At 38.9% G+C, this 16,682-nt stretch overlaps 1 protein-coding gene across 1 annotated transcript in view; it reads left to right on the forward strand.

The window, feature by feature from the left end:
• LOC121445427 (peripheral plasma membrane protein CASK-like) overlaps positions 1–16,682 on the forward strand; it is a gene marked incomplete at its 3' end in the record, with an annotated part of 332,821 nt that overhangs the window by 228,027 nt on the left and 88,112 nt on the right. Inside the window, exons 7-9 of the mRNA XM_041647561.1 lie at positions 4,448–4,623; positions 10,139–10,261; positions 16,070–16,153. Of these exons, the coding sequence (XP_041503495.1) occupies positions 4,448–4,623; positions 10,139–10,261; positions 16,070–16,153 (383 nt within the window). The remainder of the gene's footprint in view (positions 1–4,447; positions 4,624–10,138; positions 10,262–16,069; positions 16,154–16,682) is intronic.

A 16,682-nucleotide genomic window follows, 5' to 3' on the forward strand; every position in this document is an offset into this window, starting at 1 on the left:
GAGTAGATTTATTAAGATTGTATCCATGTTCAGTCATTTTTGTAAAGTCCATGAACCCTTTTCCTAATTTTTATTTTTCAACTACTTTTGAGCTCACAGCAGATCCATTATTCAAAAATTACTATTTTTTATGCTGTAGAATTAAAATTCTTTTTTAAACTTTCTTTTCAGACAGGATTTCACGTGACCCAGGCTGGTCTTCAATTTGATAAGGAATTGAGGAAGACCTTAAACATGTGATCTTCCTGACTCCACCTCCTGAGCACTAGGATTGCAGATGTGCACCAACCATCACACCGAATTTTAATATGGTGCTGGGGGTGGAGCTCAGGACTTGTACATGTTAGGCAGGCACCTGCTTAGCTACATCTCCAGTCCTAAAATGCTTTCTAATAGTCAAAATACTGTCATTCCTTAATAAACCATTCTATATATTCTTGAAGTAACATTTTAAATATTGTGATGCCTTTAAAAACACAATGTGACTAGATAAAGGGATACATGATTTTCCTTAGAAAAAAGCTTTTCTGATGTTTATTTTTGAAATTTTGCTAATGTTTATCAGCTTTGGAACAGAAAGCTTTTTTCCTGTAGATTGGAATCTTTGATTAGCTCGGGAGGCAGAGGCAGGTAGATCTCTGTGAGTTCGAGACCAGCCTGGTCTATAATTATTATCTTTTAAAAACAAGCATATTATAACTGTCATCCCTCCTCTTTATCTAAGCAGAACTATCTAGGTTACCTACCTCCTTACAAAATCTGATCAAGGACATGTAATAAGAGCAGACAAAAGATGTGTAAGGGGTCGAAGAGCCATGGCTCATCCCTCTACACATCTGCACACCTACCACCATGGTGAGGACCTGACAAGCACTTTGGTACTGTTTGAATGAAAGACATTTTCCAGTCAGTAGCAGATAGTAAGCTGCAAGTTAAGAGTTGCCAACACTGCAGAAAGCATGGGGACGGGGAAGAAAATGAAAGCCTGATGACAGAAAATGTAGTAACGGTGACAGCAAGGCAAGGACAGCATACTACAGAGATCCAGCCTTCCATACCTGTGAGGCTCCTGGGAGTGCAGTCTGTTCTGTAGTGAAGGCTCCTGTGTTGATAGCCAGGATGATAACTGCAAGTCGCCACAAAAAGGCTGAATAATGTGCAACATAGAATGTTAAACTCGGCAGGAAATTGTAAACCACCTAGAAAAAGGATAAGGTAAAAAAGGCTATATGTATGAAGATTCAAATCCTAAAGTAGTAAAAGCATAACCACTCAGAACAAGTCCTTCCCTGAAGTTTGAGGGAGGGTTTTATAATGGCATTTAAGTTAGCATTTAAATATTTATGTAAATATCTGAGGTTCCATGTCTGGTTTGGTAATTGGTTTCCTGTTCTTAGAATTTTGTGATCAAAGTCATAGAAGTCAAGTGGTCGCAAAAAAATAAAGTTGCAAAAAATTGGTAGCAAAAGCAAGGAGTTAGGTAAAGTTTTTCACATTACAGATGTACTTAAAATTTTAAAGTATATCTGTCATCTCTGAGCAAATTCTTGAGCTGAGAGTATACATCCTCCCTAAGAAAGAGCACTCATTTCTTCAGTCCAGATAGATGGCTGGGCCTAGACTGTGGTGGTTTGTATTATTACACACACACACACACACACACACACACACACACACACACACACACACACACACACAATGAGTCACTCATACCTAAGTAGGAAGTCGTAGGAGTTGAGTGTCAAAGTACCAAGTGAACTTTTCAGTAGGTATCCATGGGTCCTGGGAGTAGTGTTTCAAATGATGCCCTGAGCTCTTAGACCTACTTTTCCCGACTTCTGCCAGCTCCTGCCCTGTCCATTAGAACAATGGTTATTATCCTGGGACCCTGCCTTATGGAAGTTGCCAATGAACTGGAAGGTTCAGTTCCCAACACTGCAGCTCCTTTATGCTGCTTGAGGAAGCAAAATTAGGCAATCCAGAAATAAAAACTATTTCTCTCATCAGGTCCTTGTAGCCAGTACTGAGTTTTCATTGTACATTTTAAGTGAGGGTATTTTTCCTGTTGGAACCCTGAAGTTAATCTCTTCCATTCTGAGGAATGAAAGGGAAACGAGAAGAATCTGCAGCAGAGATCATTAGCCCTCTCCATCCCAGCTGAGTTTGATAACCAACAGGCCTTTGCAACATAGTCTCTGTAGATGGACTAAAAGATTTCTTAGGTTGTTTTTAAACTTTGAACCACAGTGAGATAAAGTATTTTGCAACCTTCAAAGTAAAGATGATCTTGGATTCAACATAAGAAGAGACAGGCAGATGAACAAACAGACAAAGGAAGGCAGGGCTGGGCCTACAAAATGTAAAAGAGCTGCCAAGTCTGGTAGTCAATGGCCCATCCCAAAGTCCTTTCCCTAGAGTTTAACCCTTTTATTCCTCCATAGAGGAAAAGACTATCTTTTGGTACTCAGTTAAAACGGTTATGATGTACAAGCAGATAGTGCTAGAGAGAGAGAAAAGAAAATCCTTTATAGAAGATGAGAGTGAAAAAGTCAGATGATACTTTGGCACTCAACTCCTATGAGCCAGTTAGGCATGATGGTGCACGCCTTTAATCCCAGCACTACAGCACTTGGGAGGCAGAGGCAGGTGGATCTCTGTGGGTTTGAGGCCAGCCTGGTCTGCACAGTGAATTCAAGGAGAGCCAGGGCTGTTACACAGAGAAATCCTGTCTCAAAAAAAAAAGAGGGTGCATGGGAGGGAGTTCCTCATTTTGTTTACTCTCATTCTCTTCAAGTGTTAGCACTAGGGGGGAGCTAATGGTTATCCCCAGTGGCCTTTGAGAATTGCTGCAACCAACCTAATAGGAACTTGGCAATTAAAAGTAATTGTTTTACCATCAAAATGTCGCTCACTTATGCCCTCTCCCTGCCCTTGCCCCGCCTCTACCCAAAGCAGGCTTCCACCTCTTCCAGGCTCGGTCAACCCACTCTTCCCTGCCCCACTCTAAATTACAACATTTAAACTTCTTGAAGATACAAGAAATAAAAGCCTATTATAGAACATGCAGAATTCAGAGATAGATACCAGGTCCTGTTCTAGACCCAGTGTTTTTTAAAGGTGATCAGATAAACTATTTTTCCTTCCATGAACTCCTTTTTTTTTTCACTTTTTTTTTATTTTTTTATTTTTATTTTTATTTTTTTAATTAATTTATTTATTTTTTTTACTTTTTTTTATTGAGAAATGGAGAAAAAAAAAAACAAGTTTCCACCTCCTCCCAGCCTCCCATTTCCCTCCCCCTCCTCCCCCCCTACGCCCCCTCCTCCCACCCTTCTCCCCCTCCCCCCACTCCTTTCTCCCTCCCTCTCCAGTCCAAAGAGCAGTCAGGGTTTTCTGCCCTGTGGTAAGACCTAGGACCTCCCACCTCCGTCCATATCTAGGAAGGTGAACATCCAAACTGGCTGGGCTCCCACAAAGCCATCACATTACGTAGGATCAAACCCCCGTGCCATTGTCCTTTGCGTCTCATCAGCCCTCATAGTTCGCCATGTTCAGAGAGTCCAGTTTTATCCCATGCTTTTTCAGTCACAGTCCAGCTGCTCTTGGTGAGCTCTCAATAGATCAGCTCCACTGTCTCAGTGGGTGGGTGCATCCCTCGTGGTCCCGACTTCTCCCTCCTTCTGCTCCTCATTGGGACTTTGGGGGCTCAGTCCAGTGCTCCAGTGTGGGTCTCTGTCTCTATCTCCATCCATCACCAGATGAAGGTTCTATGATGATATGCAAGATATTCGTCAGTATTGCTCAAGGATAGGGTCATTTCAGGTTCCCTATTCTCAACTGCCCAAGGAACTAACTGGGGACCTCAGCTTGGGCACCTGGGAGCCCCTCTAGGATCAGGTCTCTTGCCAACCCTAAAGTGGTTCCCTTAACTAAGAATCTAAAGAAGCTAAGTAAGAAGGGGAACCCAAGGAAAAACATATAGTTATCCTCTTGGCTAAGGGAAGTAGACAAAATTGCCGGGGAGAAAATTGGGATCTTGGGGTGGGGTGGGTTGGGGGTAAGGGGAGATGGGGAGAGAAAAGTTAGAAGGGAAGGAGGTCGGGCCTTGGGAAAGCAGGAGGATTGGGATAAAGGAAGGTTGGACAGGGGAGCACGGAACCATGAACTCCTTTTATAAAGAGAAGTGTTTGAAGAACATTCAGACTGATAATGCTTTTTGGGGGGCGGTTTCGAGACAGGGTTTCTCTTTTCTGGAACTTGCTCTGTAGACCAAGCTGGCCTGGAACTCACAGAGATCTGCCTGCCTCTGCCTCCAGAGTGCTGGGATTAAAGACTTGCGCCACCACCACCCAGCTGATATTGCTTTTTTTTTTATTTTCAGATTTCAAATAGGAAAAAAAAAAACATTTCATAAAACCAGTTTTCCATACTGTTGTTTTAAATACAGGACGCGTTGGAACACCTCACTTTATGGCCCCAGAAGTAGTCAAGAGAGAGCCTTATGGAAAGCCTGTTGATGTCTGGGGCTGTGGTGTGATCCTTTTCATCCTGCTCAGCGGTTGCTTGCCTTTCTATGGAACCAAGGAAAGACTGTTTGAAGGCATTATTAAAGGAAAATATAAGGTAATGGATAATGACTTTTTCTTTTCCATTCAGATTAAAAGATCCCAAAAGATGTTTTGAAGTTACTCTGTCTTTGCCCACCAACTGACTGTCAGCTAGGTACTCGCCCCACCATAGCAAAGGTCCCAGTAGTCTTGTGAAGCACAGTGGAGTCCGGATAAAGTGTGAGTCACCATGAGCTCAACTCAATGAGAAGCAGACTTCTGTGGGTCTTTTTTAAATAGTAATGAAAAGGCCTTTATTTTTAAAGCTTTTTTTCCTAATTTATAACATTCAAATGGAAATTTCACTCAGGTACTTTAAGTTGTTTCTTATCCTAATTTTAAATTTCGACCAATACAGCAGAAAAATGTCTTTATATTACAGAGTAAACTGACATGTGAGCATCACAACCATGCTTCATGATAACAATTCAGAGGTATTTTCTCGAAAGAATTTGTTTTCTTATTTTAATTTTAAATATATTGTCTGCACGTGAATGTAGGTTCTTGCAGAGGCCAGAGGTGTTGGATCCCCTGGAAGTAGAGTTCCACCCAATGTGGATGCTAGGACCCAAACTTGGATCCTCCAGAGGGGCTAAGCCATCTCTTCAGCCCCAATTAATATGACTTAAAATTCATATTTTGTGCAATGAAAACCTCAACTATTATTATCTCCTTGTAATCGAAAGATTACTGCTTTCATTATTTAAAAAAAGAAACATTTTAAAAAATAATGCTATTACTGACATTGTGGAGGGCTATATCAAAAAAAGACCTAAAGAGTCTCAGAAATAAGTAAGCTGAAAGCCTGTTCACAGTCCCAATTATTCTTACATTTTTAACCATACTCTAACACATGTAGCTGGTAGGGTCTGAAACCATGAGAGTCTGTGTCTTTGTCTCTGGTCAAAGCACTTAATGTTGAGGATTTTTTTCCCATTATCACTGAAACTCATGTTTTCTATTCAACTGAATCATTGCTTCATTTTGCTGTGCCTGGTAACATAAGAACAAATACAAATACAAGTTTATGTAACACTAGACTCCCAAACTAAGACCACTAACATTTTCTTTTAATTTTGTCAGTGATGTTATACTTTTGAAAAATTTGATTTTTAATTATGTATATGCATATGTTTGTGTGTGGATATGTGCACCGGAGAGCAAGTGCCAGTGGAGACCAGATCTCCCTGGAGCCTCCTGTGGGAACTGGGAGTTGAGCACATGCTCTGGGCAACAGCAATACTCACTCTCGTAGCTAAGCCATCTTTCTAGCCCGTAATGTGGGAAGGTAGTTTCAGAGTTGCAGCCTCATCCTTTCAAACTGTAATTAAAACACATGGGGGTGGAGATGGTCAATGATTTAGTATGTTTGCCTTGTGCACTGTCAGAAGTTATAAGTATAGCTTTTTCTGCTTCTCTTAGAGTCAGTTGATGACTAATAAATAAAAGTACTACTTTCAATGTAACTAAATACTATAGGAGGTTGCATCTTAAGTAGTCGTTGCCCTCCTGTCCTTGGAGATTGTGAGTGGTTATCAGAAATACATAGACTGGGCTTTCTAGTTGAATGTCACCAAATCGAATGAAATTACAGGTACTAATGTACTGAAGGAAACTCAGGTAAAAATGCACCAAGGGCCAGGCATGGTGATGACACCTTTAACCCCAGCACTTGGGAGACTGAGGCAAGAGGATCTGTTTAAACTTGGCTAGCCTAGTCTACATAGAAAGATCCAGACTAGCCAAGGCTACATAGTGAAGCTGTCTCAAAAACACCAAAAAGAAAGAAAGAAAGAAAGACAAATAAAGAATTCTAGCATCTGCGACAGAGCACTTCATATGCACCTGGAACTGCATTGAGCACTGCACGAGATCTCCTCAGCAGCTGATGGCGTAGTTACCATATAATAAAATCTCCCACCTGCCTTTTTGAGTTATAAGCATTTGCTAATAATAGAAGTCTTCCTTTGTGTTTGTTCAGTTGTTGCTAACTTCCTGGTTTCCAAGGCAATGTGCTTCATTCCAACAGCGTCTGGTATTTGATTTTGTCTATTTTTAAAGCATTGAATACTTATTTTTATGCCTTAGTAAGAAATTTGGACTATTTGTAATGTCCAAAAATTATTTTAAAATTTCCTATTCCTAGCAAATGGTGGTAATATTATAGGAAGTGATAAGGTAGCAACTATACCGTAATTTCTGTACCAAGGCATAAAAATAAGTGTTCAATGCTTTAAATACTTGAAACTTTGCGCCTTATAACTTATTTCCCATTTTATTTGGCTAATCTCGCTTCTTGTTTGCCTTCAATGCCTCATTTACAAAAGGCCCAGGTTTTCATCAGCAGTTTAAAGTATAGGTCCACTTCTGTTACCTCTGTAAACTTCATGGGCCTTGTCTCTTTTTTTTTTTTTTTTTTTTTTTTTTGGTTTTTCGAGACAGGGTTTCTCTGTAGCTTTGGAGCCTGTCCTGGAACTCCCTTTGTAGCCTTGTCTCTTTTTTAAAAAAAATACTGTGATGATTCTATCAATATGTGTTGCTGCTTCTTTATTATGGAAAGCATCGATAACACAAGAATAGGGCAGAGTCCTCAGCTTCAAGAGCTAGTATATTGCAATCTTATTCTGAATTTCACAGACTTTCAGGTTATTCCAAAACATCTCAAAAACAAAAAACATTCGACACCCTGATGGTACTTATCATTTGTAAGAAAAGCTCAGTGACACCTTCTAAGTATACTATAGCTCAGTTGGAAGCTGCTCCTGCTCTTAAGTGGTTAGACATGATTCTTATTTGCTGACTTTCTTGGTCCTTTTTTTTTTTCATTTTCTTATTAAATTTTTGCCAGCATACAAAATAGTGGGTTTTCTTATGGTATTTTTGTATACATACACACACACACATTTGTTTACATTTGTTCCTCCATTACCCAGCCTTGTTCTTCCTCCTCCCTCCCTCTGGTTCCCTTCCTTCAAATAGGCCCCCTTCTGCTTTCATGTGTGTAAATGTTTTAAATCTAGATTCTATGTAGGAAAGACAACACTTGCTATTGGTCCTTCTCCCTACATGTCATCACTCTTCCCATACTTGCTCTTTTAAGGTAGATGTCAGAAAATACTATTTAACTGGAATACATGCTAATATTTCAAATAAATGCTATTCAAATGAGTAACTATTTTCTCACTCTGGTTATTTTGCTCCTGATAACTCAATGTTATCTAGTTTTTCCAGCTGAAGGACTGCATTGTGTCAGACATCCTCATAAAAAGAGCAGGGAATTACCATTCAAATCCTTTCTTCAAACTTCATAACCACCACTTACAGATCTTTTCATTTGCCAAGAAAAAGAAAATCGGATTTTGAAGATCACATGAGCCCAAGGATAGGGAAGAAGAGTGTCTTAGTTAGGTTTCTACTGCTGTGATGAAATACCATGACCAACAGCAAGTTGTGGGGGTAAGGGTTTATTTGGGTACAGGTTACAGTCCATCAATGGGAGTGAAACCAACACAGGAACGTGGAGGCAAGAGAGTGAAGCAAAGACCATGGAGGAATGTTGCTTATGGTTTGTGGCCCTTTGCTTGCTTGGTCTGCTTTTTTATACCATTCAAAACCACTGCTTGTGGCCTGGGCCCTCCCCTCCCACATCAATCATTAATCAAGAAAATCCCCACAGACTTATCTACAGACCGATCTGATAGAGGCATTTTTGCAATTGAGCTTTTCCTTCCCATATAAGTCTAGCTGTGTCAAGTTGGCGAAGGAAGGAAGGAAGGAAGGAAGGAAGGAAGGAAGGAAGGAAGGAAGGAAGGAAGGAAGGAAGGAAGGAAGGAAGGAAGGAAGGAAGGAAGGAAGGAAGGAAAAAAATAAAGAGAAGGGAGTATAGCTGTCTAGGCCCTGCCTAATTAGTCACTACTCTCAAACAGGTCCATCGACCACATTCCAATAGGAAATAGAATGCCAATATTGAAGTAGTCTCATACCGGTTATCTCACAAAATTCAACAAGCGAAAATGGTTGCTTTTGTAATTTTGCCTCTAAAAAGAGGAAAATAGAACATCCTCCAATTGTAAGAGCTCTCCCTAGCATGGAGCTGCTTTTCCCTCCATATCTTCAAGTTCAAAGCCTCGCTTCAGCCAAAGCTCAGTATCTGTGCTAGCCCTTGGTCAAACTGGAATGATTCTTTTATGCTGTGATGCAATTACTGTGATTTCTTTTAGCTTTAAATTGCATTCATTCTCCATCATTTTCTCTTAAGAGGTAACAGATCCCTACTGGTTATGACCTTGCATATGTGACAACCAGGGTTTCGTCTCCAACACTAAAAAACAACAGCAACCGTTATAAAAGTTGTGATACTATATGAAGTTCCTGGCATCAGGCAGCTCACATATGGTCAGTTATTCAATCAATTCCTGGTGTTGAACAGGGAATGAGATTCACCTCCGTCACTACATCCAGTTCCCACTTCCCTTCCCAACTACCAAACTCTGAGTACTTTTTTAATGTTTTTCTCATTTCTGGGCTTGGACATATCCCCTTCCAAGAGCCTTCCACTCTTTGCCTCAAAGATCCACAGCCATTATCAGAAGACTTTTGGAAAACTTGGAATTCTTACTGTTTAGTTCTATTCAATTTTACCACATAAATTTGTTGTCTTGTCTCTAAAAGAAAGAAGTGACTTTACCGAGTACACTATACAAGTGGAACTGGCTATTGTATAGGCTTGTGATGATAGTATAGTTTTCCTCAGATTTTGAACGCTCTGATCAGAATATCCAGTTAATTAATTTTATAGCTTTACAATTAATGTTGCTCCCAATTTTATTTTTTGTTTTAGAGCTTGTGTGCATCTTTCTTTCTTCCTTCCTCCCTCTCTCCCCTCCCTTCCTTCCTCCCCTTCTTTCTTTCATTCTTTCAGAATTTCTATCCAACCTAGACTGAACTCAAACTCTCAGTTCCCTTGCCTTAGCATCCCAGTTGCTAAGATTATAGTGATGCACAGCACACTGAGCACATAATCCCAGTATTTGAAGGTATCACTTTTAAAACTTTATTTAGCCGGGTATAGTGGGACAAATCTATAATGCTAGCACTCAAGACGCTAAGGCAGAAGCAACTGGAAGCAGTCTGGCTATAGAGTGAGTACTAGTCCATCCTGGGAAACCTTGTCTCCAAAAAAGAATCTTTAATTTTTTTCATCTCAAATTTATTCTAGTACTTTGTAGATCAATATATTCTACCCTTTTTAGATAAGAATCGAAAGCTAGAAACCAGAATTATGGGCATTCTACCTTTTAGGTATTGAAATAGTGCAATCTAATACCACCAATAGAATAACTGCTGGTACAATATGAGGAAAAAATCCCAAAGCATTGCATGCGTTCTTTTCCTCAGGAAACAGGCCTTCCAATCTCTGTTATTTGCTCTGAGAATGTTGTGCTGAAATAGTATAGATTATAGAATGTTAAATAATTGTAGGTGTTGACTTCTTGAAGATAACCATGGAACTTTCCTTGTTGCCTCCTCAGATGAATCCAAGGCAGTGGAGCCATATCTCTGAAAGTGCCAAAGACCTAGTACGCCGCATGCTGATGCTGGATCCTGCTGAAAGGATCACCGTTTATGAAGCACTGAATCACCCATGGCTTAAGGTACCTGCGCTCATCTCTCACCATCCACATAGACTGAAAGGCTAGTGGCAGCAGTGCATCATCCTAGAAGATTAACCTTTCACTCTTTGCTTGTTTCTCACCCCTTCCATCGGTGTTGTCCATCGTGCTTGCTGTCTTGCACCTTGTCTGAGACATGTATGATAGTCGGCTGGTGGAAAGGCACAAAAGCAGATTACAACAGAATCTGCAAGGGAAGACAAGCTGTTGTCTGGCAACACATGTACCAAAGATGAAAATGAACAGCTGGCGTAGCCATGTTATCTTCATTATCTTTATTTTGGGGGTGACTCTATACTCTGTAGTACTTCACTGGTTTTCAGTAGGCATGGTATAGATTTTCTGTTTTAGGGAAAAGACACATTTCAGAAGTTTTTGTATACCATTTTTCTAGATGAAGGGGAAATCATATCTTGAGACATCAGGAAATAATATTGTTTCATTAAAATGTTGTGCTATAATTACAGAAAATTCTTGCTTTATAAGGAAGAATACATCCTTGGAGATGTTCCTAATTTTGGCCCAAGTCACAGAAGTTATCACTGATAGAACCAAGATTTTAGATCATCCTCCCATGACTTATCATTTATGCCCTATATTCTGTCCCTTTCACTAGCTAGATGACATTGCTCCAGCCTTTTCCTTCTTTCCCAAATTATCAGTTTTCTGGATCTTTTGGGTCTTATGTGTTGTGATTTGTTTTTCTTGCTTAAGTTCACATGCAAGCATGCACATCTGTCTTCTCTTGCTCCTACAAACTCTTCCAGCTTCTGCCCCCAATCCTTGCTTCCCTCAACTGCAAAACTGAACAGAATTTTATGTACCCATTTCCCCAATTTCTGCCATTCCTTTCTCTTGAACTCATACTAGTCAGGATCTCAATCCTACCAACCCCATTGGCTATGGGTATGCCTCAGTAGAGTACTTGCCTAGCATATGCAAGGCCCTTAGTTTCAACCCCAGAATCTCAAAAACTCGAAAGAAAAACAGCTCTTTTCTAGTCATTATTGACCTTCATGCTGCTAAGTCTAGTGGTCAAATCCCAGGGCCAGACCTTCTTGGTCTGTTGACAAAGTTCCATGTCCTGCATCACTGCCTCAACCCTCCCTTTGCCTAGAATATTCTTCCTCTAGGACACTGAGGTTTGTACCCTCACCATCTTCATTTCCTTATTTACATACATACCAGTTTCTTGGTAAAGTCTTCCCTGGCTACTGTTATGCCATGTTGCTCCCTCCAAGGCTGTGCAAGACACTAAGATATGTGTAAAAGTATTGATTAATGATGTATTCCTGGTGGTAATGACATGGAATAATATACAGAAATTTTGGCAGTTTGGTAAATCTTGATTCTCCTTGAAAATATTACTTCTTGGGTTGAGAGATATTGTTCAATAATAGAACACTTTCCTAGTGTAGTAATAGGTGCGGCGGGGCTGTGTTCGCAGCACCCCGGCTGCCTGGCTAGCTTATGCCCCAAAATAACAACACACAAATTGTATTCATTTAAACACTGCTTGGCCCTTTAGCTCTAGCCCTTACTGGCTAATTCTGATATCTCGATCAACCCATCTCTAATAATCTGTGAGCACTGGTCTTACCGGGAAGATTCTAGCCTATGTCCATCCTGGGTCGGAGCTTCATCGCGTGTGTCTGCCCGGGAGCGGGACATGGTGTCTCTGCTCCAGCGAGCAGAGCTGTGGAGTCTGAGCTCACTTCCTCTTCCTCCCAGCATTCTGTTCTGTTTACTCCTCCCATCTATGTTTTAACCTATGAGGGCCAGCCAAGCAGTTTCTTTATTTTTTTAACCAGTGACCTTCCTCCATCATCCTAGCATGCATAAAAAACACAAGTATAGTCCCCCAGTAGCGTTAAAAAAGAATATTACTTTTTAAATATGCATTCTACCTTTTGATACTTTAATACTAATATTTCTGATTTTCCCAGCAAAGATTCTTCAACAGTTTTTACTTTATTGTTAGTATTTTCTCTTCCTGATATGAAATGAGCAGCTTAGAAGATTCCTGTTCTTTCTTTGCTTCTCTTGAGTTTTTTGCAATAAAGCTCTTTTGTCATTTAAAAGTTACTTTTACTGCCAAATAAGGACAATAGCAGCTGTTTAAGTCATTTTTAAGATCCTTTAAAAGATGTCTTAGGATTATACAGTTACAGGGGCTTTCATTATCAAAGCTTATCTTGGTTAATAGCATATTTCTTTCTGGAAATTCTTGTGTCTACCAGTGATTATAGTTCTCGTCTTAAGTAGTCTGAGTTCCATACAGAATAGATTTCTGGCACCAAAATGTTTTTAAAATGTCAGTAGCATAAAAGGAAAAGTCTGAAAAGCTGAACTCAGAGTCACTTTCATGTGTGAACTACTGGTTATTGTTACTGCTTGCGTGTCATCTGGAGATAAGGAAGTCCGTGAGGAGCTTATCTAGCTGGAAGGAGCAACTTTCTTACATTTAGCTCTTGTTCATGTATATATGTGTCTCATTACAGTGGATACAAGTTATGTTGATTTAGAATGGCTAAAATGTAAGCCAATGAAAATGTCCTCAATAACTACAAAGTAAAAAAATAGAATCATGAAAATTCTTGTAATAAAGGGTGAACAAAATCAAAAGTATCATTGTTTTGAGTCAAAAATAAGAGCAAAAGAATTATTTCTTCAGTTAAATAAAATAGGTCTTTCTTATTTATTCTGTGTTGAAAATAATCTGAGTGTTAAACTGAGTAATATATGAATGCCTTTATATAGTTGTTGACTGCATCTGTTTAACATCCTTTGTCTATCTGAATTAATCATACTTGCCAGAATAGGCATCCCAACAATAGCAGGATTAAGTACAGGCAGAGTCCAGGGTCACAGTTGTAGTAAACTTCCTAGTCTAAAAGACAGAGCCAGGCTGTGAAATGGCCACAAGGTTCTATCCTCATCAACATCCTCTTCTCCGTGGGCTTTTCTCAGGGCTCATTTGGTCCTTTGACTTTCCGGGCTGCAGCCTTATACCTAGGCTAGGATATATCAGGAATCAAAACTAAAGTAAAATAGATAAAGGAAATAGCAGCAATGTCAGCCTAAGTGTTCTCCTGAAAGCCTGGGATCCCTGAAATGTCTCCCTTCCTTTCTCCAGCTTTCGGTCTTCTAGCCATTCCATCAGGTAAGCTCCCTAGGATCTTACTGAGCAGAAGCATGTGATGAAATGTGCTTTCTCTGTCTCATCACTCAGCACCAGGCAGTCACTTCAGTACTTCACTTCTCAACTGATTTCCTTATCATCAGTACCTAACACTTTGCTATTAGGTAGAAAGTGTTTTCAAAATCAACTGGAAACCCCATTTGTTGCCATGCATCTTCCAAACTGCTTGCCCTAGTCTTCCCAGTACAGTTGGAATTAGACTTCAGTTACTCATACCCAAAATTCTTGAACTACCCATGTTCAATCTGTCAGAACATCCTGTTCTACCTGCAAAATACATGCAGAACTAAAAGCTTCTATTATTTGAGAGACACTTTTAAAAGAATGAAAAACAAACTGTAAACTGAGAATAAATCCTTGCAAATTATGTATCTGATAAAGGTCTAATCATCTAAAGAATGTAAAGAATTCTCAAAATTCCATAAGAAAACAAAATCTAATCTAAAATGTAAAAATGTTAAGCAGATTTCTTTCAAAGATACACAGGTAGCTGGTAAGCACAGGCAAAGCTGTTCAACATTATTAGTCACTAGGGAAATCCAAATAATGCCACAGTGAGCTCCCTGTATACTTGTGTTAGTATGGCTAAAATAAAAATTACTGGGACTAGATAGATGGTCAACAGTTAAGAGCACTGGCTGCTGTTCCAGAGGGCTCAGATTCGATTTCCAGCACTCACGTGGTGGCTCACAATGATCTGTTACTCCAGTTCCAGAAAATCAGATGCCATCTTCTGGCCTCTACAGACACTGTGCACACATGATGCATATACATACATGTAGGCAAAACACTCATGTGTTAAATAAATGTAAACAAAAAATTAATAAATGACTGACCACACCTAGTGTTGACAAAGATATAGAACAACTGGAACTCATGCTTTTACTAGGAATGTAAAAGGATATATCCAATTTGTAAAACAGTTTGACCTCTTAAAAAGATAAACAGACCAGTCACATGACCCAGCCATTCTATCTTTTCCTTAGAGAAATTAAGTGTATATTCATATGAAGACTGAGTTTTATGTGAATGTTCATAAGAAGCTTTTTTACATTTGTTTACTTATTTGTTTAGGTGATATGCCATGACACACATTGGAGGGAGGGGTCAGAGGATAGCTTGTGGTGGGGTTGCTTCTCTCTTTCATGTAGGTTCTGGGCATCAAACTCAAGTCATGAGGCTTGGCAGCAGGCACCTTTATCTCTGCCCTCTCATAATAAAGCCAGCCTAGCCTGCCCCATCCTTATCATCTCTCCCATCTGATCTGTCTTCACTGTCCCATCTCTGCATTATCTCCACATGTATTAATCTACTATCTTTATCAGAATTTCCACACATTCTCGCTCCTTAAACTTTGTGGTAGATACTTGCTTTATTTTGACCGTTCAGGAAATAGTACCCCAACATTTGCTAATTGTTTACTTAACAGTTGCCTTTCTGGCTAGTTCTGACTTGAATTTCTCAAATGGCTAGTGAAGTTGAGAACTTTTTCATATTATTTATTGACCATATTTATTTCTTCTTTGGGGATCTGTCTGTTCATTCCATTAGCTCATTTGTTGAGCTGGTTGTTTCTTAATTCTTGTTAGTCCTTTATATAATTCAAATACTACTTCTCTGCCAAATGTCTGGCCAGCAAAGATTTTTCTCCCATTCTATAGGCTGCCTTTACGTTAATTGACAGTTTCATTTGCCTTTTTAATACCATGAGGCCCTATTTGTTGATTGTTGATCTCATTTCCTAAGTGACCCGAGTCTTATTGAAAAAATCCTTTCCTATACCTCTATTTTCAAGTGTTTTCCCTATTTTTTCCTCAAATGGTTTCAGAATTTCAGGTCTTACGGTAAGGTCTTTGATCCATTTGGAGTTGACTTTTGTGCAGGGTGAAAGCTGGGAATCTAGTTTCATTTTTTAAAAATAAAATTCTAAGTTGCTCTTTTGGAATTCTAAAGGGCTGCTACAGAGGGAACAGTTTCTTTCTGGGCAAGGACTGAAGCAGACCCTGCATGGAGGAAGTAGCTGAATTAGATGCCCTTGAAAAGTCTGTCCTAGCTGGAAGACTTGCTAATTTTTATAGTCCAGTTATTCCTGACAGTGCAGAATGCTGAGTCAGTATAGACTTCATTTTTAAGTGCTCATTTTACCTGACAGATCATGATGAAGACAACCTCAGTACAATTTATTTATATATATATATATATATATATAATATTTTATATATTATTTATATATCATGTTATTTATATATATATGATATATATCATAATGAAATCTGTTATTTTGCATGCTAGCTACAAAATTAAGTAGAAAAAGATAACTTCATATTTTGACAGCCATTGTAACTTTAGCCACATATCTAAAAATTAGATAGCTTATTACTTTAGTTCTTTATTATTGCTAGAAATACTATTTAGCCATCAATTTTACTGTTTATATCCCTTGTCTCAGAATATGTATTAGTATATAAAATAACCAATTTCTTAAAATTAAATATAAACTTCACATTTAAGGACTTGACCTTCATAATTTATATTTAGCTTCTTCACTTTTTTCAGTGATTATGTATCATTATGATCTTCTTTTATAGGAGCGGGATCGTTATGCCTACAAAATTCACCTTCCAGAAACAGTAGAACAACTGAGGAAATTCAATGCCAGGAGGAAACTAAAGGTAAATTTTAAAAACCAGCAAAAAAGCTACTAGCTGGAGTAGGTGATCATGCTTTTATTCTGCTTCCATTCCTACAGACACATCCTTATGTCAGCCATCATTTTTGCTACAGCTAAGTAATTTTAAAAATTGTTGCCATTTCAGTAAACTTTTGATCTTTAAGATCATTTTAAGTTAATATTTCAGCAGGAATTAAAACAATTTAGCAACTGGAATACACATGTTTTCGATTTGTTTTGTCTTTAAAATTCATAGCAGAGATATGGTTACGTTATGATTCTAAGCTTTGTTTTCTCAAACATAATATTGACAGAAAAATATAGCATGATCTATAATCCCACCACTGAAAAAAACTGAGGGAGGAGATTTATTAGATTCAGGCCAGCTTGTGCTACAAAGACACTACTTCAAAATGTTAAACTAACAATGATAATAAGACTTTAATTTTTAAGTGTGCTTTTGGTTCACTGCAAACTGCTACTGGGTTAACATGGGATCTACAGTTGAACAGCCATCATAAAGCAATAAA

The sequence above is a fragment of the Microtus oregoni genome, unplaced genomic scaffold (genome assembly GCF_018167655.1).
Source record: "Microtus oregoni isolate MIOR12 unplaced genomic scaffold, Mior012 000189F_ref0000355, whole genome shotgun sequence".
NCBI lineage: Eukaryota > Metazoa > Chordata > Mammalia > Rodentia > Cricetidae > Microtus > Microtus oregoni.